General features: G+C 46.5%; 1 protein-coding gene across 2 annotated transcripts in view; it reads left to right on the top strand.

Moving 5' to 3' along the window:
• LOC117579040 (FH2 domain-containing protein 1) overlaps window positions 1-24,153 on the top strand; it is a 29,893-nt gene that overhangs the window by 3,119 nt on the left and 2,621 nt on the right. The window contains exons 2-11 of one of the 2 annotated variants that reach the window (XM_034264735.1): window positions 12,853-13,238; window positions 13,294-13,468; window positions 17,148-17,181; window positions 19,360-19,563; window positions 19,927-20,074; window positions 20,237-21,237; window positions 21,297-21,647; window positions 21,721-22,100; window positions 22,173-22,728; window positions 23,989-24,122. In XM_034264735.1, coding sequence (XP_034120626.1) covers window positions 13,056-13,238; window positions 13,294-13,468; window positions 17,148-17,181; window positions 19,360-19,563; window positions 19,927-20,074; window positions 20,237-21,237; window positions 21,297-21,647; window positions 21,721-22,100; window positions 22,173-22,728; window positions 23,989-24,122 — 3,166 coding nt within the window. In that variant the 5' untranslated portion in view covers window positions 12,853-13,055. The remainder of the gene's footprint in view (window positions 1-12,852; window positions 13,239-13,293; window positions 13,469-17,147; window positions 17,182-19,359; window positions 19,564-19,926; window positions 20,075-20,236; window positions 21,238-21,296; window positions 21,648-21,720; window positions 22,101-22,172; window positions 22,729-23,988; window positions 24,123-24,153) is intronic. The other variant, XM_034264734.1, reaches the window with a different exon arrangement.

The following is a 24,153-nucleotide window of genomic DNA, read 5'->3' as shown; positions in this document are numbered from 1 at the left end:
TAGAAGCAGGCGCCGACGTCGACGTGCTGAAATGTTCAAATTGCAAGAATTAATCGCGAAGAAAAAACACAAACCTGCAGCCGCAAAAAAAGAAACTAACAAAACCGCAAAGAGTAATAACAAATGCGGCCAGCAAGCAGCAAGAGCATACACAAACAGAGAATAGGGGGTATGCACGTGGATCGACTCTAATGATACCCTCAAAGATCGATCAACTATTTGGCAAAGCTGTAAGCTACGAAGATACACATACTATAACCAAAGATGTTTAAAGAAGCTGTTATTATCATTTATTTATACAATATACTAAACTGTATGCATGGTAGAGTGTTGCAAAAGTTTGGTCAAATTTATAACACCCACTTCAAGGGGTATCAAACGAAAAACGACCAAGAAAAGAACTCAAGCAACTTGACAAATGCTGCGTGGGCGTCTGTATTGTTGCTATTGTGAGCCCACGTTTAAAATTAATAATAAAGTACACCGTACAACATCATCACCAGCAACAGCAACAGAAACAGAAACCACAACGAAAGAGTTGAATATTGAAAAAGTGCTGGCAGAACCTCCGCTAAGAGTTCGGATGGAGCTGGAACTGCTGCTGGTGTAGCATACGAAACAGAACAAATAAAACTTAAATATGTAATAACTTTTAAACAGCGTGAATTACAGGAGGAGGCAAGAGATGGGCAGAGGCGGCTCCTCCGGTTAATGCGCTCATCAAATAGCCATAAATCAGCTCATTTAAATTTTTCAAGCGTGTTAGCTACAGGCAGGCCGAAGCTTTTGGAGGCGTTGGGTTCGAATTGAATGGAGGAAGGTGCACGTTTGTACACATATGTTGATGCAGCACTTTAAGAGACTGAGAATGTGAAAAGTCATGTAAGCCAGGAACCCTGGAAACCCTGAATATTCGTTTAACCATTTGGCACTCCAAATTTCAACAAAAAGAAATCGCCACAAAGCGAAATTTGCCTGAGACAGTTGTGTTCCCTATATGGAAGTTCTCTCGCCTGTCCATTCAAAAGGAAATCAGAAATCAAAGCAAATGGATCGTACATATGCGTAATACAAAAGCTAGTCGCCAGTCGTCGCCACTTAACTTCTTCTTAATACTGACCCATCCAAAAGCCAACCCACACAAGGCGCCCAAACACACATAAATTACCCAAACAAAGGCGGGTAGGAAATAACTAACAAAGTCCAAGTTGGCCAGAAGTAGCAGCGGCCTCTGCCTCTGCGTCTGTCTCTGTCTCTGTCTCTGTCCATCTGGGATTCGAGTTGTTGTTATGTCCATTTAAGCCTTGCCAATTTTGGCAACTTGTCGACCACTTGGCACTTCAGCCTCCGCCAATGCCCAAGTCTCAGCTGTAGCTTGATCGACGAGAGATGAGTGCTCCGAGCTGCCAGACCGCCCATACCATTTGTTTCCCATATTAATTTATCATTTATAAACGATTATTGTTATATAAATTAAATTGCGAGCCCAAAACATATTAAACTAATAATAGGAAGCGTTTTTCACGCTTCGAATCGCTTGCCATTGGGCTCGCATCGCCCAAGCTCCCCACTGCTGGGAACTGTGTAATTATTTGTATTTCGCTTTGTGGAGAGCCGACAAGAAAACCGAAGAACTCACAGAACATATACTCGGAGATATGGATTATGGGCCGAGCAAACAGTTTTGCACTTCCGCCCCTCACAGATTAGCTGGCCCACATTGTGTTTTGGCGTTTCGGGGAGCCCAACTTTCCAACCATCCATCCATTAGCCAGGCTTGCCAATTTCTAGGGCATCTTCAGCCACAGACCCCATTACCCGGGTCGGCCCTCTCAATAGGTGAAATTTTTCAAATACGACTATACGCCCGCCTAATATGCCTGCCATTGCTGTATTTTGCATAATTTATCCATATACAAAGCCGGTATCGTATATTTGCATTCTTCGTCGCCCCAAGAGAGCGCAGATTCACAAAATAAAAGGCAAATAATGCTTCAATAAAGTGTCAAGCGAGCGAACACTGAAGGTTGAGCAAACAGCACTCGGACGGGGAGACAGAAATTCACAATTAAATGTTATTACCGTCCCGCATAAGCAAACAAATCACATTAATCGTCAGAGAACTCTGAGCATTATCATAGCGCAGTTTCTTATGGGGTTAGATAACGCCTCCTGGGCTAGGAAAGGGTTCTTCTAATAGATAGTCACAAATCACAAAGATCAACCCATATTTAATCATCAGTTATCGTCTATTATTCGTACTGTTTGCTCCACAAGTTACATAACAAGCCCCGTTGACGGAATGATAGGCACCCTATTGAATGACCAATTAGCGAAGGTCTACTACACCTTATTATGCTATGCCTGGAATGGCTAATTTGTATCCATTTTAATGGCTAGCTCTGAACATTTATTGTGCACACACTCGGGGATATTGGATATTCATTTGATTCGCTGCAGAAGGAGTTAACAGTAGCACATGTCCGAGAAGTCCTCTCTCAAGGTCGTTTGAAATTCTTGGAAGACCCGAGTTAGCTCGAATTCCCCTGCATTTATTAAATTTCGTTAATTTATGAGCAACAGCAGATTGAAAGCGGAAATTCTCGCCGAATCGGTGGCATAAGTTTGAGCCATTTGTTTACAGAGTAAATCTCTCTCTTTCTGTCTGAATCTCGAGTGCGGGGGACTGGCAAGTGCTGCCCTGGGGACCGGACCGCTCCGCACCGCAACGATTTGTGGTGCTTTACGAGCAAAGTGTTTGCGACGGCGCCTTTGGGTTTGGTTTGTTTGTCTGATCTGCGGTTGCCGTTGCCGTTGCGGTTTATGGGGCCGCCTCGAAATTCTATTAAGGCCCAAAATCTGTTATTGATTTGCATCTACTTATATTCGCAAGCGAGCAAGCGAGTGGATTTCAGAGCTCTTATGTTTGGCATTTGCGGGAACTTGTTTCACCTACATTGTTTTCGTTTCCGCAGCTGCGTGTGCGGCTGTAGTGTCTGTGTATCTTTGTATCTGGCTGCGACTGCGGCTGCGGCTTTGGCTTTTCTTTCCCCTATACACTGAGCGAATTTTGCGTGCGCCGCTCGGCGGAAAGGTAAACAGCCCATGGGTCCAAGGTACAGCTGCAGAGCCCCGTTTGAACTTTTTCCACCAACAGTGGAGCCAAAGCACTAACAGATTTTGTAGAGCCCATCAAAAAGCCGCCGAGCCCCATTACCAATCAATCGATCAACGCGATTGTCGCCAAATGGGGGGCGGACCTTAGACCCTGACATGTCTCTGACTCTGACCACAGCGCACTGCCCCTGTAACGGGAATTACAATAATTTATGCGGCTACCCCGATCGAATTACAACAACTTGAAGCAATAACTAATAAGGCTCTCTCGCCTCGGTTAAGTGCGTAAACTGTGTTTCTGACTCTGCTCGGCCATAAATCGCCGGGTGGCAGACAAGGTAGAATGGCAAAGCCATTTCCAATCCGTTCTGTTCCATTGCGAGAGGTGATCGCGCGTGCCTGGCCTGGTATAACACTTTTGAGGGAGTTTGCAAGTAAGCAAAATGCCGCTGCGCGAATACTCTCCAAAATCAGAAGAAATACTCTTGGGTGGATATATGTAGTCTCGGCAAAGTTTACGATAAATCTTACGCTACACAGTTATTTTAATGATGGAAGACAATAGAGTCCCAGCGAGGCATTTATGGGTCACCATGTCTCTTTAAGGGCGGGTGAATTCACAGCTGACGCTTGTCCAGTTGCAATGCCCGGCACGTATGCGGATTTCCGTGCCCAATCTCAAAATCAATCTCAGTTCCCATACCCATAACCATAACCATATCGATGCCAGTCTCCCCAAAAGTAATTAAACACGCTGAATGGGCGTGCAATGGCTCTGGCTCCGACTTTGTGGTCTTGGTAGAGTGTGGGGGAAAGACCCTAGCTCGAGGGCAACTCATTTTAACGTCGCCTATCAGCAGAGCCATCGATCGTATGTGCTTTGTCAAATTGAAATTATGCACAGCTGATCCTCCAGACAGACAGACAGATGGATGGATGGATGGATGGATGGATGGATGGGGAGAGAGCGATCTTTCGCTTATGTAATTGGAAAAGCGCCATGCGATCGGATTGGATCGGATTGTATAGGATTGGAGCAGAGTGCTGGGGGATGCCAGGGAATTGGGAGAGCAGTCGTCAGACGTCAAGCGAATGCTGACAATTGCAGACAGCTAATAACTTGGACGAGCACTGAGCGATGGGCGATGAGAAATGGCCAAATTGCTGATCGGTGATCGTCGATCGTCGGTTGCCTTGTCTCTCTCCGAGAGACATGCAAACACTTCCTCGAGAGCGAAAGATCCCTGCTAGTCATGTAACAGATTAAAAATAATTTGCACAAATAAATCAAAGTCATAAAAAGCATGGAGCACGGAGCGACGGCGGCAATAGCTCTGCGGATGGGAGTTGAAGTTCAGCACCCGATGCCGATCTCCTCTCACCGCTTCCCGCCGATCGCACAAGGTGTTGCAATGTCTAATGCCTAATGTTGTGGCTGATGTTGCTATTGCTATCGCATAAAAGAATTTAATGAAATTTAATGAAAAGTTACACGATCGCAGACACGACTCAACACCGATCATCCACAGTGCACAGCACACAACAGAGTCCATAGTCCGCTGCAGTCGTACTTTGTTGCAATTGCCGTTTGCCTTTTGTCTGTGGCATGAATACGAATTTGTCTTTAGGACATTTTCGCAATTAATTGAATTATCGTCATCGTTGCAGTTGCTGTTGCTGCCGCTGTCGTCGTGAATGGCACAGGCATCCAGAGATCGATCGACCGATCGTCCGATGGAGCGGCAATCAAATTTGAGTGTCCGTGCAATCACCGAATCAGGGGCTCACTTGGCAGGTCGGTACCTCGCCTTGCCTCGCCATGCCGCGCCGCCATATGCGCACCACGTATTTTTGCATTTTGGTGGCAACCTGCAAGAATATGGCATTAGCATTGCTCACCACCGATCTATGGGGTGTGGCAGCCACACATACACGAAGATAGCGAGAGAGAGAGACAGAGAGACAGAGAGAGAGAGAGAGAGAGAGAGAGAGAGGTGGGAGTAGAGGGCGACGCGACTGCGAATCACTTGCCACAACCACAATGCGCGCTATGCTAAGGTTAAAGCAACCCGACAAGCTATTAAAATCAGCCACGCTCCATTAGAGCCAGCGCCGACTGCGCTGTCAGCGTCATTTACGGCTAATTAAACAAATTATTGCATGTCTGTGTGGAGCGCGTTGCAAGTGGCAAGGCAGAGGCTGAGCCAGCGGCAAACTGAGTTGGGAATACGCTGTGTGGCCCATGCCACGAATCTCACAATGAAATCTTAATTGTAAGACAATAGTCAGCCAGATAAAACATTTACTATTTATAAATAGCCCAAAGCGAGCAAAAAGCCAAGAAGACAATGCAAAGAGTGGAGGTAATGCTGAATGGCATCAGGTTACAACTTGGTTACAAGTTCACGAGGCAACAATGATGTCGAAAACGTAATCCACAAGTCGAATTACTGATGCACTGCCCTAATAGAATATATTTATTAATTGGCATATTACAAGGAATAGAATTCTTATGTTGAATGCCACATCGGGTATGCCTTCTACTGCTTCTGCCGTTCGCTACACGACAACAAAGCCAAACGAGCGGCACTGTAGGCGATGCGCCTGCCTGGAGCTCTGCCTTTCCCACCCCTTGCTCTGTGTGGCCACAACTCAATCTGTCTCGGTCTGTGCCCCAAAAAACCAACATTGACCAACTAATTCGCCAGTCACGTGGTGTGGCCTGCGCCTGTGCCATACAAGAAATGGGAGCAAAATGCGTTGCGCTAGTTTTCTATTTATTATTACGGGTATGAGTATGTATTTATTTGGATGTCGAGTGCAATGTAGTTCAAGTTCGAGTTGGCGCAGCTGGGGATTTTGTTTGGGGGATTGCGCAAGCGCCACGCGTCCACTGAAAGGTAAAAGTAATGCTGATGCCAGAGATGGGGAGATCTTGGCTAACGCCTGGGCTGGCCTTTAATCTTTGTCTGAGTCCGTCTGCCTGTCAGACTAGCGCTTTTCACGCTTGTCACTGGATACCTTTTTTCCCGGGCAGCACTTAATTTATGCATTTTTTATGGGCTTTGTTTGGCTTCGTTGTTCTAACGAGAAACAAGTGCAGCAGCTGGCAGAGTGAGGCGCGATCTGCAAATGTTGAACTTACATAAATGGCAACTGGTTGCCTAGTTGCTTACCAAGTTGGGCTAGTATATGCCCGTAAATATATATTGTAGTTAGTGTCGACTGTGACGACAATACAGTTGAGTCGAACTCTCTCTGTGACTCACTGACGCTATTGTAGGCGAGACCAAGACTGAGATCGCCCAATGACAAACCGATTTTAAAACACACACGATAAGCCTGCCGCCAAACAAATCCCACAAGCTAAATATAGTTTCCAGATACATCGATAAGCATGTATGATGAGCGGGTACGAGAACACCATGCGGAAATACGAGTTCGTTCAGATGCCGCAGACCACAAACAGAGCCAAGAAAGCCAAATGTTTGCGAAGGACAAATACTCTTAGTAAAAACCACGCAAAAGATTGTGGCAAGAATCGCACCCACTAAAAGCTGCTCCCCAAAAAGCCAAGAAGCTGACTAATCACATAATCGTGGACCCAGAGAGTAGAGTAAAGGAGAGGATAGGTGAGGGGATGGGGATGGGGGCTGCCGCAAGACTCAACTTATTTTGCTGAATGAAGTGAAGAAAACAATTCGCGTTCCATGCTCCATGCTCCATGCTCCACGCTCCATGCAGGAGCCCACACACAGAAATCCAAAACTGAATATCAGAGAAGCAGAAAACTTGAAATGCGGCAATGGCAACTCAAACCACAAGTCAATGTCAACTCGGTGGCAGCTTCACAGCAGAGCAGAGCAGAGCAGACCAGAGCATAACTGAGGGGCAGCATCTGTGCAGCACTGCCAAACTCTTTTCAAATGATTCACTTCTATGTAGGTTTCCGAGCCACAATATGGGGCTGCCGTCGTGGTCGCTGTCACCGCCGCCGCCGCACTTCTTTTGTGCGCTTTATGGCCATTGTCTGGGGTTTTGTGTCGATTTGAACTTTTGTATTTTGACAATTCAAAGTTAAGGTCAACAAGGGATTTGAAATGCTGCAGTCGGACAGCGAAGTGGAGTGCGAAGTGCTGTTTGTCGGTGGTGCATTGAACCTTTTGGCCAAACCAATCTCAGCATAATTAGCGTTCATTGTGCGACCCGTTTGTGGATTGTCGATTGTCGATTGGCCCTGAGAGTCGGCGGCTGTTTGGCTCGCTTCGGCATGGCATGCCAGCAATTTCGGCGCACTCAAGTGGCCATTGACCACTGTTCGGTGTGTGTGTGTGTGTGTTTGTGCCACCTGTAAATTCGGCCAAGTATGTCGCATGTCCGGGCTGTCATAAGTGCAAGAGCCTGAACATATTTATGCACTTTACCAGAATTTCAAGCACCTGGAACACAGCACCAGATGCATGTGAACAGATCGCTTTAGAGCAGTCAAACCATTACAATCCATGGCCGACTGCGAGCCACCGTCAATAAATAACAAAATAAAACTTTCGCTTTTCCATTGTGTAAATAAGCGTGAAAATCGCCCATTAGCGCCTCATATTTTATAGGCTTACCAACGCCCAGGGACCAGTGACCAGTAACCAGTGACCGGATTCCAGACACAAACTCCCCAACCTGTTCAGAGTTTCACACTTTGGACGGTGACGCTTGCGCAAAACGTAGCCATAAAACAATAGAAAATTTTCCAATGAAGCGGCTTTTGACACATTCTTTGATGGGTTTTCATAAGGTTCCAAGTGCACATCGACTATCATTGCCAGTTGAGTCCATTTAACCCGCACGAACGCCTCTGTGACCATTCATAAATTCTCATCAATGACAAACACACATCACTGGGGGAATTCCCCTCGGGCTCCGGACTCACTCCATTCCCCGAAGCGGTGACACTGCCCGCGTTCCCTGTCAAATGTCAACTAGCGCCACGCGGCGCTCCCAATGAGATCCAATAAAGCCAGAGTCACGGATAATCCCCATTCCCTTAAAAAGGGGCCCATCTGTGGTATTCTGATGGACTACCAACTAATAGGCACACCAAGTTTTCCACTGTGAAAATGCATAGTTGCAGTACCACAAATATTTCTTTCCGCAATTAAATTCTTGTAAAGCTTGAATTCACCTGTTTTGTGTATCGAATATTCAGTCCATTAAAAGTGGACCTCAGCTATGGATTATGGAATTTCTAACTAAGTTCCAAAATTCAGGGAATCTCATCTGATGGTGCTCTAACCACCACAACAATCTAGTTTGGAGACCGGCTTGTGTGTTTCTGGTTTAATTTTGCCATGGAACGGCGGCCGCTGTGGTCATCACCGAAATGCACAGCCTACGCATTATTATAACTATTTTTTTTTGTTTTCCGTGGATTCGTGGGCTGCATTTTATTTATTTTTGTAGTCAAACGTTCTTTGTGGACCGAGCAATATACATCGTTAAACTTATTTGCTTTGCTGGTGCTCTTGAATTTGGCTGTTATACGAGAAGACGCCCACGAAAGGCGCTGCTGGCGATGATGATGAGGTTGTCCAGCCAGCTGGTCCCACCACAGCAACACCAAGTTGGCTTTCTGGCGGGCTAATTGTCGAATTAAGTCAACTCAGTGCAAATGAGGCGTACTCTGCCACGCCCTAATTGCTTCATTTGCACAGCCTGCAGTTTTCAGTTTTGAGTTTTCAGCTTGCTGTTGGAGTCGCGACCTTCGGGTGCGGCACTTAAACTTGACATGTAACCGAAAATGTGCATTGAAGTATCCTTAAAATTATTGTATTGCCAAGTAAACTTGTACGGCTGCTTCTACTTGTGAATGCGTAGTGTGGAATCGAGTGGAATCGAACATAAAACACCGACTTAAAGGCTATAAAATGTATCCCAGTTTCAAGTACGCGACATCTCAGCTTGAGTTTTGTATTTTTAGCTTATATTCGTATGAAAATATTGGAAACATATCAAAACGTACAGCGGTCGAACGACAGTGCCACATGGAGCTGTAAAGATGTTTTTACCGATTTTAGAAGTCATAAGGTCAATGCTGAGAGAGCAGCAAGCGCCAAGCTGCAGCCAAGCTCCAACCAAGATCGTGTTTTGATTGGAAGTCAGAGGCGAAGTCGGAGACGGAGACGGAGACGTTGTCGATGTTGTTTCTGTGGATGTTTCTGGCGTCGACGTCGTATGTTGTCTGTTGTCTGTTGTCAAGTGTTATGACTCGTTCTGTCTTCCATTGGATTTGGCGGGTACTACTCGGCTCTGCTCCCCTCCTCCCAACTGGCAACCGCCAACTGACTAGCTGCCCCAAAGCTGAGAGCTGCAACAATGCGACTCTCTGTGCCCCATGGTTCCCATGCCTCCCAGATGGATTCACACAGTTTGTTGCTTTTGTTGATAAGGCGGCTTATAAACAACTCAACAGCGAAAGGGAACTATAAATGAAAATGAAGTCTCTCAAACATTGTAGATTAAGCAGGAATGAAGAGATCAAGATGGCATGGATAATTTATTGGATTAGCTCTCAGTCTGAGTGAGTGGCCATCGTAATGCCCCAAATGATAGATACTGCTGATCCAAGATTCCCCTCCTGCGCAACAACCCACAAAGTAATCTCACTATTATCAGTGGCATTTATTATTGAGTGCCAAACACTTAACACAATAGCTCTTTGTTTAATTTATTTTATATTTTTCCCACTTTATTTTTTGTCTACACATCTGAATGCAAATTCAAATTCAATGCGATGATGACGGCTGCCTGCAGCCAACAGAGCTCAATAAAATTTATGAAAATTGTGCAGTCACAGATACAGATTAAAGTTGTGAACACACCCGCGCAAATCGTTGATAGAAAAGCCAACAAGGTCCCCTTTTTTGGCGGTGGGGGGCTGCAGTTTCATTTGCTGTAATTTGTTCCAGGTGGAACGACCTTGTCACAGATATTTCAGAGCTGCTCTGCTACCGAAACCGATATTCAGCGTCTGACTTGTGTAAATCTTCTCAAGCATCCTCAGCCATGTTGCTTTTCAGATTTCGAGATGTTTGTTCAAGTCTGTCGTGTCTCTCGGAGGGTCCTATCAGCGCTGATAAGCTGCATTCACCTGTTTGGGCCAAGCCTCTCCCAGAAACATGTGTATGCACTTTGCTCAACATTTAATCACGTTTAGGCATTAGACATACGCCCAGCGAGCTGTTGTTGAAAGACGAAAACATAATTTATACAACATTATTATAATGTCGCGAGACATTGAAACTACAACAACGGACCACTGACAGGGGGAGCAGCAGAGGGAGATTTTGAGGCTGAGGGTGAGGTAAACATTGAAAAGTTTTGAAACTCGTGAATTATTACTTGCACTTTAACATGGCTCCGAGCGGGAGGCAATGACGACAAAAATCTGTGTGTGTTTCCACAACAGCGACGCGGCGTCGAGCAATTTGTGGGCATGTGGCTGTGGTTGACATTTTATAGACGGCAACGACAACGACAACGACAACGAGTCGCCAATCTACCACCTGTCGGCTCCAGGGGCCAGTATCCGTACAAAGGGGGTCTCAAATATGAAAAAGCATTTGCGCCTGTCAACGCCCCGTTTTTGTCTGAGATACACTTTAAAATGAATGATTTCCAGCCAAAGCCGGTCGTTCGATATCCATTCTAATTAGGTTCCGCAGCAGTTCTGTTCTCCACCGAGTTCATTAACATTTTGGTGGGAGCGATCCCACACCAGGCCCATTTTTGTCCCCAGTTCGGGCTAACGTCTCACTTTGTGCGGATCTTTCTGGCACTGCTGCTGTTTTTTCCTACCAATATCGACAGTAAATAGCCACAATAATGCGATGTCCAGCCAGATGGAATAGCCGGCCCGCCTAATGGAACCAGTTTACCGATAAGCATTTAATTTATCGTCTTATCATTATCGCATGTGGCTCATACTCGTATGGAGAGCACCGGCTGGTTCGGCCGTTGCGCGGGTGTTGTTCCAAATTGTCTAGAGCGGACTCGGCGCCCATTTGGATTGAGAACACTGCCTCACACGGTTGTTGTGGAATGGTCAAAGAGTTGGACAGGAGATGCCAAAGATAAGATAAGATAAGTTTATTTACGTCCGCTTCTTTGATGAGCATCCCACATAATAATCTGTCCGTCCAACTATCCTTTCGTTTTGATTGATCATGAAGTTTCAAATCAGACAGGGCATTCTACAAATTTTAAAACCCATATGCCAAGTGGTTAAGTTCTCAGCTCTGTTTTGGTCGCACAGTGTAGATTAACCTTCATTTAAATGGGAATGACACAGAATTGCAAAGGGGTCTGTGTTTTGATTGAAAACTTGTTTCTGTCCCGAAGCATCCGCCATCTGAGCTCCACTCCGGCACTTTGCGCTGAATTATCGGATGTATCATGCGAACAGACGACTGACAATAAGGCAAATCGCAAGGATGTCACTTTCTGATGTCTCTCCATTAACTCGATGTCGTCTTATGTGATTATTAGCGCCGCATCGAAACGTCAGGTGCCACAAGCATTCGTTGCCAGTCCCAATCCCAATCCCAATCTCTGCCTCCGCACTCGTACGGGCCTTTGTCTCTTACAATCCAGCGACAACTAATGCCACAGCCATATATCCATAAAAACCAACAGCAACAATGACAATAACATGAGCATTTAGCGCAAAACACAAATTATAATTTCAAATATCGCAAAGTGCCACTTCAGATCAGAGCTCTTAACAAAAATGTTAGGCATTTTATCGGCCTTTTTGTATTTTAATGAAAATTTATATTGTAAACGAGAAGGGAGGTGTGAGACGCTTCTTACGCGTCAAAACTTTTATAGCCGATACTCAGTAATACATCTGTACGTTAGCGGTTTTTTGTAAAATTTTAAATTTGTTCTTCATCTGTCATCTACAACACTTCTAACGCCAACACGCTCCTTTAGCTCGCCCCCCTTCCCAAGAGCCACACACTGCAGAGTCACGGCAGAGGCCGCATAATGCAGAAGCAGAGTGTGAATGAGGGAATGTGCAAAACACAAGGAGAGGGCGGGGATAATTTTTGAAATACATTGGTTTCAGTGTGAGCATATAGCAGTCTGGATGCAAAATTTGTAGGCTCTAGCTCTTATAGTCTCTGAGAACTGTTTACTTAATACTTAACTATATACCCTATTTACTCTTCGAGTAAATGATAGACTTTGTTGGCGATTTAGACGGAGACTAATCGAAAATATTGAGTGTTTTGAGTGCAAGCAAATTAACGAGATCATTTGCTTGTAATTGAGATGCCGATGCCGATTTAGAAGGCGGAACCCGGTGCCCCATAGCCAAAGGTTGGCTTTGATCGTGCCTCCATCTAGTCCGTTGGCCGTCATTGGCAAATAACAAATCGATAAATAATAAAAAACCAAAAAAATTAAAACCGTAAATAAAAATACCTATGAAATCTGTGACACCCTCCGGCCGTTTCCTAAGCCAAATCAATTTATGACAATTTTGGCCCGAGGGCTAAGGGAGCTGATCGTAAATTAATTAAAACGGTATGCAGTGACCGGGAAGGGCGGGGCTTCGGCGGTGGCACATTAAACGGAGGCTTGCCCAGAGCGACAATTGGTGGGCTTCAATGCAATCAAATCTGGGTTTTCATCACTTAACTCAAACTCTAAATCTATTTTTCCGCTCTCCTCTTACAGATTCAGGGCACGAGGAGCGTTCGGCATGACGTGAACTGCTTAGATATTCCATGCAAGAACATAACGAACCCTTTGGAACTAGCCGCCCCATCGATCGTCTCGATTCGATTCGATTCGATTGTCATTGAATAACGTCCGAGCGGGACGTGATCAGTCAAGAGTAGAGCACCGTCTGTCCCCCGAAAGAACCAAACTTTGACATCATGGACTCACGCATCGGCTTGGACTACATTGTAGAGAATCGTGACTACATTGCCAAGCTGGGCGCTGCCCTGGACACGCAGAATGCAACGGTCAAGAAGCAAGTCTTCGAGCTGCTCTCCGCGCTGTGCGCCTACAGCACCGAGGGCTATGTGCGTGCCATCGAAACCCTAGAATTTTACAAGGTAAGCGTTCTGGAAAATGGATCACAGGGAATTTATCTTTTTCCTTTCCATGCAGAATCTCAAGAAGCAACGATACCGCTTCAAGATCGTCATCAACGAGCTGGAGCTGGCGAGTGCCTCCTCATCGCCACCGCTAGACTACCAGGCCGCCCTGCTGGCCTTCATCAACTGTGTCATCATCTCCGCCGCCACCCTGCAGGATCGCATACGCATCCGCAACGAATTTATAGGTATTAATCGATCTACCCATCCCAATTCCAACAAACGTAGAACTCCCTAACGATGAAGATTTAGCCACTAGCCCATCTGCGAATGTCGTACTCCGGCTGTTTCGTCTTCATTTTCGATTTCGATTTCATGGAATTTTATTGATTAATGTGATCCAGTGGCCTTGACCGCATGTGCCATGTTCATGTGACATAGCCACAGAGTCCCACAAATCCCAGCCAGCCACACCAACGGCCCTCGGGGCAAGCCGTTGTCTGAGGTTAGTCGCTTTGGTGGATAATGATAGAGTCGCTCGGTCCGACAAATAGTCACAAATGCCAAATCGCCTTTGTCTCTTCGGGCAATGGCGATTCGCGTAACCTTAGCACGTGTCGTCGATTTAGAGGCGCGTCTTTAAGCCAATAATTACTTTGCGAATTCATTTGAATTGGGTCTTTGAAAATCTGACATTATTTTGGTTCACTTATGGTAGATTGATGTTCATCTATATGTATCTTCCTACATAACATACCTGTTATATTTCCATTTTATGTGCATTGATCATCGAACGAAATTGAGTTAGAATTCGAAGGTTAGTTGCCATTTTTTTTGTTCATTCTTTAATTGCTTCACCACTAGTCTTTCTCTATTTATCATGAGTTTAATACAAGTTTAAGCATAGAAAACAAAACCTCAAACAGCAGACAAATCGGGAAACGTGACGATTGTGTAGATTGTTTGTTTTCCAGACTTATGTTTTCCACTCGTTTCATTGTGGAGATACCAAAATCCAAAGAGTTTACATTCTTTCGGACGTGCTTCAAGATTTTTTCTGTTCAACCCCACCGATTTGTCTCCGGTCCATCCCGTCTGTCAGTAGAAATAAGAGCTAGAGGAGACGACAATGCACAAATGTACTTAATATGTAACAAACCGCCGCCAGCCTCCGGCTGCTGACAAACAAGGGACTCACCCACATCCTGCCAGCTCTTACTATAGGCCCCTTGGCTGCTCAAAGTTCATGAACTGTCCCCGAACCCGAGAATCCCCACGCCTCACAATACTTTGGGAGTCGTCAACCCGCTGACTTTGATTGAGCACGGTTGTGCGTGCGTATTCGTTTCGTCGTCGTTGTCGATGTCGCTGTGGATTTGTCGCGTTCTGCGCAAACGCAGCACCACCAGAACGAGGGGAGCTCTCGGTGTCGGTGGTGCATTGAATGACGGCTTCACAGCCTGATGGCGGGGTGGGGAACTGCCGTTTTATTGTTCTTAATTAAAATAAATTGAGCTGCGCTTTTTCAGCATTACAGGAATATAATAATAAAGCAGAGGAGTTGCAAGACAAATTCGAAATCTCAACGGCAGCCACCAAATGTAAGTCACGCACTGCATTCCACTTCCGTTTGAGAGGCGGCTCCAGCTTCATTGCCAGCTCCACGACCTGCCTGCCATAGCACCAGACCCAATGCCCCACACCCCGCATCCAAGACTCAGTTCGATTCCTGTAAAGGGGACGACTCCGCCGCAGCTGCGTCGGAATTCCTGAGCGACACATTTGACAAGCAACGGCCGCATTTTGTTTGGCAATGAAAATATGTATTCGGTTTCAAGGCTGTTGACTTTGTCTTCACTCTGTGACGATCTGTTCTCTCCTCATCTGTTTTATTTTTGTGTTTTATGTTTCAGTTTCCAGAAACGCCGCACAAATATTTGCATTTTTCCAATTCGAATATCTGTGCTCTGGCCTGCTAATTCCACTTAAGTGCCCAATTACCAGAGTTCTATCTGTCGCTCTGACTGGTCCGTATGCCCGATCCGATCCGTACAGATAGCCATCATATCTGTATCTGCTATATGTCATCTGTCATGCCACAGCCACCGGCTGTGAGGCACTGGTTGGGGTTGCCTGGCATCTGGCTGGACTTATGCCCCACGATTTTCCACTTTGGCACGCAAAAGTTTTCCCATAGCCAGAGCCATAAATTTGTTTGTTCATGGACAAAATTCAATCTCAATTGATTTATAAATCATCAACAGATTTACAATATTGAGTGAAATATTTAAATCATTTGCGAGAACTGATTTCTTGGGCTGAGGCATGGCATGTTATTAAACAATTATATGTAGACTTGGGGCGTGCCCCAATATCAGAGTATAACAGTACCTAGCACCATTCCTTCGGCAGGCTGAACTGATATTTTCTCGATCAGATTCGACTCTAGTTCAGATCTCCACTTCCGAATCCAAAACAAAGGCCGGAACGGGGACAAAGATACTTTAACTCACACTGCCCCTCGCGTACGCATTTTAATTGTGCGCCTTTTATGGTTTTCAATTTCAAACTAATAAAACGACAGCCAGCGAGATAATAAAATGAAATTATGAACGTCAAGGCGCCAAATAAGGCGTCCTAAAGGAGGGGTTCCAAGAGTGAGAGGGAGAGAGAGAGAGTGATAGCGCGGGAGAGGGGGCGATCTGAGGGACACAGCAAAACAGAAGCGGCAACGACTTTCACGAGCTTTTTGTAATTAATTTTTGTATTGTTATTGGTATTATTTGTGTTTACAACATACAGATATTTATGTACGTAGACAGATCTCTCTCTCTCTCTCTCTCTCTCTCTGTTTGTGTGCTAAATAAATTGATTGGTGAGTGCGCAAATAAAGCAAAAAGGCGAAAAAAACGAGCTTGACCGGAAGTGCCCGGGATGCAATGGGCGGCTACGGAAGAGCTGATTCACGTAGAACAAAAAGTATAACTAACTTACTTTAGTACACTATACTTAGTGTGCAAGTCAAAATATAAGGTTTACATTTTGCCTATAGTTTATAATCCGTTTAATCTTTCTTATTTAAATTATCTTATACGAACTAAACTCTCAAACATTGCCATGAAAGCCACTCTCAATCGAACCTTCATTTTGTATTATTAAACATTTCTGAACGAGTCCATTTCTGCCTTAAAATAACCAAACATATATGGAAATAAAGATATCTTCAGCTTATCTACTCAGGGAGAGGGAGAGAAATATTAGGAGACATTCAAGAGAGACTGTCTGATCAGATCTCGCCGATTTTTGCTGGATAAGTATCTCAATGATTACACTACTCGACAAAATCTATTTTTTTTTCCTCAGACTAAACCGACTTTTCTGATAGACTTGCGGCATTCAATTTTTTGAATGAGTTATGTTTTATTCTATGGCAGAACTTTTTCTTAATGATTTATATAACTTAAGTGTCCTGTCATCGCACATTTCTAAGGCTACAATTTCAGAAAAAGTTGGTTTGGTTTGGTTCCTTGAGAGAAAATCGTGTCGGGTGGTGTTATTATAAAAAATAATGTATTCAAATGAGATAACGGAGAGGGACAGTAGGGGGGAAGTAGGGGTAGTTCAAGTCTTACTATGTTTAATAAGACATATATTATATGGGCACCAAATGGGAAAAATGTGTATTGCATTAGTGAATGCAACACAGAAAAGTAACAGAATCGACGCTACGTGCCCTGTCAGCTCACACATTTTGAACTCGAAGACAGGTGTTCAAAAATTACGTTAATCTACCCTAGTGGAGTACAAATTGTTAGGCCCTTGTAAAAATATCCAAAAATTAAACTATTACTGTTGGTCTAAAGATTAATAACTGAATGTCTTTATTCTGTATATCCTCTATTGACCAACTTCTATTATGCTTTGCAGGTCTCAAAGTGTTGCCGCTGCTCAATAACCTAAGGTGAGTTTTTAATTACACATATCATTAGGACGAAGCGTAAAATTTAAAGACAAGACATTGTGGGACACCCACAGTTGGTAGGGACGTCATTGGTATTCAGAGCGGAGGGTGCATATTTGATGGAAAGAGCTCAAGAGCTGGGTGAAACCCTGAAACAATCCCACAATGCATACACTCTACGAGAGCAGTAACAAGCACCAGTCAAACGATTACGAGTTTCACAAACAGTTTAACGATCGGCGTTTGCTTTTATGATTTTTTGCATTTTGTTGTTATTTTCCGAATTTGTCCAAATGCACGCACATTTTAATTTGCATGGGACGATCAAGAAGACAAGATCAAGGTATTCGGCCGAGCAGAGGTGGGGAGATATGTTGTTGCGGCTGAGATGGGTCATTAATGCCCGATGAATAACCACTTTGGACGCTTGTCAAACATCCATCAGCCATGGCAAAGATTGGCAGGCAGACAATCGAGGATGACCACTGGTGGATCGGCGGCTGCGCGCTGATCGTATGCAAATAATTTGAGCTGCTTTCAAGTCTGTCCAACCAATAATTCAATATTTAATTAGTCAACAATAAATCAATTAGTTTTCTGCTGCTTTGCCACCCCGGCACCCTTCGCAAACGGGTTTATTTATGTGTCTTTGGTTGACAAATTTGTCGATTTTGCTGTGCGCTCAAGCTGCTCGGTTTGTTGCTCGGAAATGGGGGAAACACTCATAAATTCAATTAAGTCTTGGAAATGCGAGTAGTAGCTCAGTTCCAAACTGTACGAGGCACTAACAAGAGCTGCCAGCCCCTCTCCACAGATATACCCCTGAACCACATCTGCAGATTCCTCAGCTTGTCAGTCAGATCAGTCGACTAATTGATTGTCCCATGCCATTTGTCTTGGCGGCACTCTTCCATTCTCGAGTGGATGAGGACCATTTGAGCGGCCCCTACGGCTCCTATTGTTATTAAAATTTTAACGCTCTTCGCCCATAAATGAAATGCGTAGATTCTAGCGCTTTTTAATTTTTTTCAAATTTCAAATCGCTTTAAACGTTCCCATTGAGCCGAGGAGGGCTTTGATTTGAGGCCGCTTCTCAAAGGGGGTGAGGTGATGCTGATGCCTCCTCCATAAATAAACAAACATAACTCTCGTTCATTTCGGGCCCCAAAATGTATTGATGTCTTGTCTTTGCGTAGCTTGGAAGCTGTCAAGATGCTCTAAGCGGCTTTTAATTGTTCTCTCTCATAATGAGTGCTCTAATCGAATCGAAACGAATCTGAAAAGGAGCTCAGCAAACCGAGAATAGCATAGCACACCTAAAACGATTTCGTATTGAGTTACCGTAAAAATAAACTAAATGTCTGCTAAAAATAAACTCTAGAATATCCAATTTCTCTGAGCTGCATTTCTCAGAATCTTTTCAGAAGCAGTCAGTAATTGGCTTAGCAATAATCAGACATTGAAATTTAATTTCCAAGTTTTCCCACCAACATTCGGTCACCTTCCTTCTCTGTGCTGCATGCTGGGATTGCATTGAGGCTTCCGGTGTAAGTTTTGTAATTTGGCCGCCCAATTTCCCCAGTTCTCCAGGCCATGCCGTAGAGCCCACCGTCTGTAATAACTTCCGTGACTGCCCAAAATAAGTATCGCTACCAGCGCAACAAAAACAAACAGAGAACAACGTCCACGTGTCCATGTGCGTGCACCCCATGGATGTTCACGAAGTTGCTCGTCAAAATAAAGAGTCGCCCGCCTTTCCACGCGTCACTGGGAACTCCTGCGCGCGCAGCACGTGGCCGGAACAAGAACAACATTCGGCAGAATCGGAGACGGAGACGGAGACGGAGCAGCCGAGATTCGGTTGCTATTTGCGCTCTCTCTGTGTTTCTAGTCGTGCCAGGCAGTCGCGCGGTCCTGCCTCGTCCTCGTCCTCGTCATTGCCTTTCAGGCTTTTTTCTCGTTCAAAGTGCAAAAACATTTCGAAAAGCAATTAAAAGTGACAGACAATTTATGGATATCAATTGTCAAGCCATAAAAGGTGCCATTTGATGCGAGTCGCCGCTACTGCCACCACTGGACAAGGACACATAACAAGGACACCATTTAGTTGCCTCGCAATCTGCCGTTTGGCTAACGATTTTGCACATCACATCGCAACTATGGTTGGGCCTGGCCCAGGCCATTGCCTATAGCTGATTGCCAAGGCTGCTGCAACGTGGAGTCGTCACCCTTGCAATCTTCCTCCCCTTCTCCATCGTCGTCGTCATCCTCCTTGTCCGCCTCGCCGGTGCCATCGCCCTTGCATCTGCAGCGACGGCTCACGTTCTGCGGCTCGCTGTCACGGTACAGCTGCGGCGCCCTGCAACTGGTGCAGAACCTCAAGTGAGTGAATGGGATGGGAGTCGACTGTTGGCTGGGCTTCTTGGCAGCCTCCGGAGGTTACCCAATGTCAGCCAACAACTTGTGGACCCCTCCGGTACGAGTGCTCGTACCTGCTACCCTGACACTTGACTGCCATAAATTGTGCACAGAATTCCGCATATCGTAAATGGCAAATCAATTAGTTCGCAGTCGGAATTGTCATCGGCAGGGAAAACAACTTACAAATTGATTAAATAATGAGCTGGATTTCACAGATAGACACAGTACACACTGACGGGGGACAGACAGACAGACAGACAGAGAGAGATTTTATGGAGCTTAACCCACTAATGACTGCTGTTTGAATTCCGATGGCCATTGCAGAAAGGTTGCACAGAGTGTGGGCGATATCATCGTACAATTGGACGTATTCGTGGAGCAGCAGGAATGCGACGAGGCCCAGAGCCTGCAGGCGCCCGACGGAATCAATCTGAGCTCGCACCTTGATGTCTTCTACGCGATACTGCGACAGGTGAGTGTTGGTCCAAACCAATGACCAGCGTTAGGACTGCGCATTACGTATAGACGAAGTGTAGGCATACACCAAGGTTGTGGCAAGCCAGAATCGAACGTATGTTGAAGGGGCCACTTCAAGGCCAGACTCACTCTTTATTTTAATTTTTGCCGCTTACAGGTGGCGGATACGCCTCAGGAAGGACCCTTCCTCAGTATCCTGCAGCACTTGCTGCGCATCGATTCCAAGGAGCAGCTCAGTGACATCATCTGGGACACCACGGAGCGACTGGTGCACCGGGCCACGCTGCTCGAGAGCCATGAGGATGCTGTGCGCCTGCTGCGCACGCCCAGCAGCCAAAAGTTCTCCTGCCAAAATTGTCGCGGCAGCGATGCCATCAGTCCCACACGGAAACCCTCACAGCCAGTGGTGGCCGCCAAACCACCACCACCTCCGCCACCGCCGGCCCCAGGAAAAGCCAATGCCCTGGTCCCGCCGCCACCTCCTCCACCCATGCTGAATGGTAGTGCTCTGCCTCCGCCGCCACCTCCGCCCTCGATGCAGCTGTCTTCCCGGCCACGCACACCAGACCCCTACGGGGCGGCGGGGCCAGGTGAGCCTCTTGCCGCAGCGGTGCTGCTACCGCAGCAAGACACCCCGGCCCCCAAGGCCAAGATGAAGACCATCAACTGGGGCAAAATTCCGCACAACAAGGTGGTGGGGAAACCGAACATCTGGAGCATCGTGGCCACCAACCACCAGGACAGCCCCATGAAGGACATCGACTGGAATGAGATGGAGGGTCTCTTCTGCCTGCAGTCCACCAGTGCACAGGGCTCGCCCAAGCTGGGTCGCGAGGGCAGCAATCCTTCCTCGTCCTCCAACGGCTGCGACACCCTCGACCGCAAATCCAAGAAGGAGTGCACTGAAATCACCCTGCTGGACGGCAAAAGAAGTCTCAATGTGAACATCTTCCTCAAGCAGTTCCGCACCAGCAACGACGACATCATCCAGCTGATCCGGCAGGGCACCCACGAGGAGATCGGAGCCGAGCGCCTGAGGGGTCTGCTCAAGATCATGCCCGAGGTGGACGAGCTGGACATGCTGAAGGGCTTCAATGGCGACAAGGCCCGTCTGGGCAATGCGGAGAAGTTTCTTCTGCAGCTTCTGGAGGTGCCAAAGTAAGTATCCCTGCCCCATCCTGAATCCTGAATGTTATTTAAACCGTTTTTTTGCACAGCTACAAATTGCGGATTGAGAGCATGCTGCTCAAGGAGGAGTTCGCTGCAAATGTTGCCTACCTGGAGCCCTGCATCAACGCCATGCTCTATGCTGGCGACGACCTGCTGAACAACAAGACGCTGCAGGAGGTTCTCTACATGGTCGTGGTGGCAGGCAACTTTCTCAATTCCGGTGGCTATGCGGGGAATGCCGCTGGCGTGAAGCTGTCCTCGCTGCAGAAGCTCACCGATATCCGGGCAAACAAGCCAGGCATGAATCTCATCCACTTTGTGGCCCTGCAGGCCGAGAAACGTAACCCGGAGCTGCTCAAGTTCACCGGACAGCTGAGCACACTGGAGAATGCCAGCAAGTTAGTGACGGAAATACATAGTTTATATGTACATATGAGAAATGGTTTGTCATGGATCGATCTTTGTTTTCAGAACGACATCTGAGCAGATCAACAATGAAATCAGCACCCTCGATGGCCGCATCAGGAGAATCACTCGGCAAATCGAACAGCCAGCCACGGATACGGACATTAAGCAGCAGATGGCGGAGTTTCTGCAGGCCGCCGAATCGGAGCTGGCTGTGTTGCAGTCGGGCATGAAGCAGGTGGAGGCCATGCGACTGAAGCTGGCCGAGTTCTTCTGCGACGATGTGGCCACATTTCGACTGGAAGAGTGCTTTAAGATATTCCAGAATTTCTGTGATAAGTTCCGGCAGGCGGTCAAGGAAAACGAGAGGCGCCAGCAGCAGGAGCAGCAGGCGACTCTGCGCAGGAAGCAGCGTGAGGACCAATTGGCCAAGAGAGCCAGGCAAAGTAAATGCCGGTCACAATTAACCGCGTCCCTTTCTCTGAAAAAAATACTGACGGATATCATTTATTTCGCAGTGGGTCAGGCTGGGACGCCCGTGTCCGATTCGGATCACTCCTTTCTGGGCGATGCACTGTTTGATCCGCGCGCCAGCCCAGCGCTGAGCAGACGACACCTGGGCTCCGGGGAGATCAGCAACAGTTTCATTCGCCTGGAGCCGGACGGCGCCTCGCCAGACATAACCCCCAACGGCAGCTTGAGGCGTCGCCGCAGTCGCGTGTTGGCCGAGGAGGATGATCTGATGGAGTTTCTGCGCAGCTCCACGGGACCCCACGACGGCCACATCAGTCGCGAGCGAAAGGCAGCCGCCTACGGGAGTCTGGATCGCTCCTGGGCCCGTCGTGCCCGCTCCGGCAGCTCCAGTCGCAGGCGACCCGATCTGCTCAACATTGACTTTGGCCTGGACCGCGAGCGGGCCAGTTCACCGGCTCCCCTGCTCCAACAGCAGCAGGACCGACTGCAATCCCCGTTGGCCAGTGGTACTGTCACGCCCACAACGTCAGCCAATACGCCCACAGGCAATGGGCCACCCATTACGCAGCCACAGGCAGTGCACGAGGATGCGAAACCGAGGTAAGTAACGCCATAAGTGTATCAAGCGTTCGCTTAGTGTTTGGTTCTCAGAATCCTGACTCAAAAATTAGGCTTTAGGCCTGCTGGCGGATATCTCTTGTCTATACTATCAGAAAGTTTCCGTAATTTTCGGTGGGAAAATGTACGGTTTTTGAATAGACTTGTAACTGGGGCTCCAACAGTTTTCAAGGTACTTCAATTGGGTGTATCCGGTACTCAAATAGCTCAGGTATACATGTATTAGTTTTTGGATGGATTTTTCCACGCACCCTACCGGCCCCATACCACAGAGTATGCGTTAGTTGTATGCTGCGACACCAATTCCAGCAGTTACGCATAGAATATATTCTGTACATATCTGCTCATACATATATGTATAAACAAACTAAGTGCCGAGTACGAAAGTCGAGGAAATACCCCTTCAGCAAGCTGTCAACATTGAAAGCTACTCAATCGATTTATTATACCCGGTACTCGAAGAGTTAAAAGGGTATACTGTATTTGTGCACAAAATTGGATGTATGTAAGAAGGAAACATTTTCGATCCCATAAAGTACATATTTTCTTGATCAGCGATTAAGCGATGACTGTCTGTCCGTCCGTCTGTCCATCCGTCCGTCCGTCCGTCCGTCCGTCCGTCCGTCCGTCTTGTTGAGCGCCTGGATCTCAGAGACTATAAAAGCTGAAGCCACCAACTTTTGCATCCAGACTTCTGTATGCTCACCACTGTTACAAGTGTATTTCAAAAATGAGCCGCCCTTTTTCCGCCCCCACAAAGGGCGAAAATCTCCCACAGCCACAATTTTGAAGATACAAGAAAACTACTAACGCCAACATCTATCAGATGACCGAATTGGGATCCAATCACTTCTCACACCAACACGCTCTTTTCTTGGAAGGATTGAGGGTAGCCACTGCAAATTAAATTCGTTATAGATATGACTATTCTCTACGGAACTGGGTTTTGGGTTTTCTCGTACCTTTACGAGTATTGTGATAGTACAGCAGTCTGGATGAAACTCTTGTTTGCTACAGATCTTATGGTATCTGGGAACTAGTCGTAAAGCAAGACAGAAGGACGGACGGACAGACAGACAGACGAACATAGACTCGGCTATCAACGCGGATGATGAATATACTTATATATACATATGTATACTTTATGGGGTCGGAAACGTTTCTTCTGTGTATACCACTTTTACTCTTCGAGTTAAAATACAATCCATTATGAAAACTTTAATCATGTGATGCCATTTCAAGAATATCCCGTGAATGGCGCCAGAAGATCGAAACCTGGCTGCAGTCCAACGAAAGCGATGAGAAGCAGAACGAGGAGTACAAGCGCAAGCGCCGTCTGGTCAACGCCAATCGGCGTTCGCTCGAAAACGATACAGGTGAGTCCATGATCAATGTAGAGGTCCTATA

The sequence above is a fragment of the Drosophila guanche genome, unplaced genomic scaffold, assembly GCF_900245975.1.
Source record: "Drosophila guanche unplaced genomic scaffold, DGUA_6, whole genome shotgun sequence".
In the NCBI taxonomy this organism is placed as follows: domain Eukaryota; kingdom Metazoa; phylum Arthropoda; class Insecta; order Diptera; family Drosophilidae; genus Drosophila; species Drosophila guanche.
This window is presented reverse-complemented; position numbering and strand designations above follow the sequence as displayed.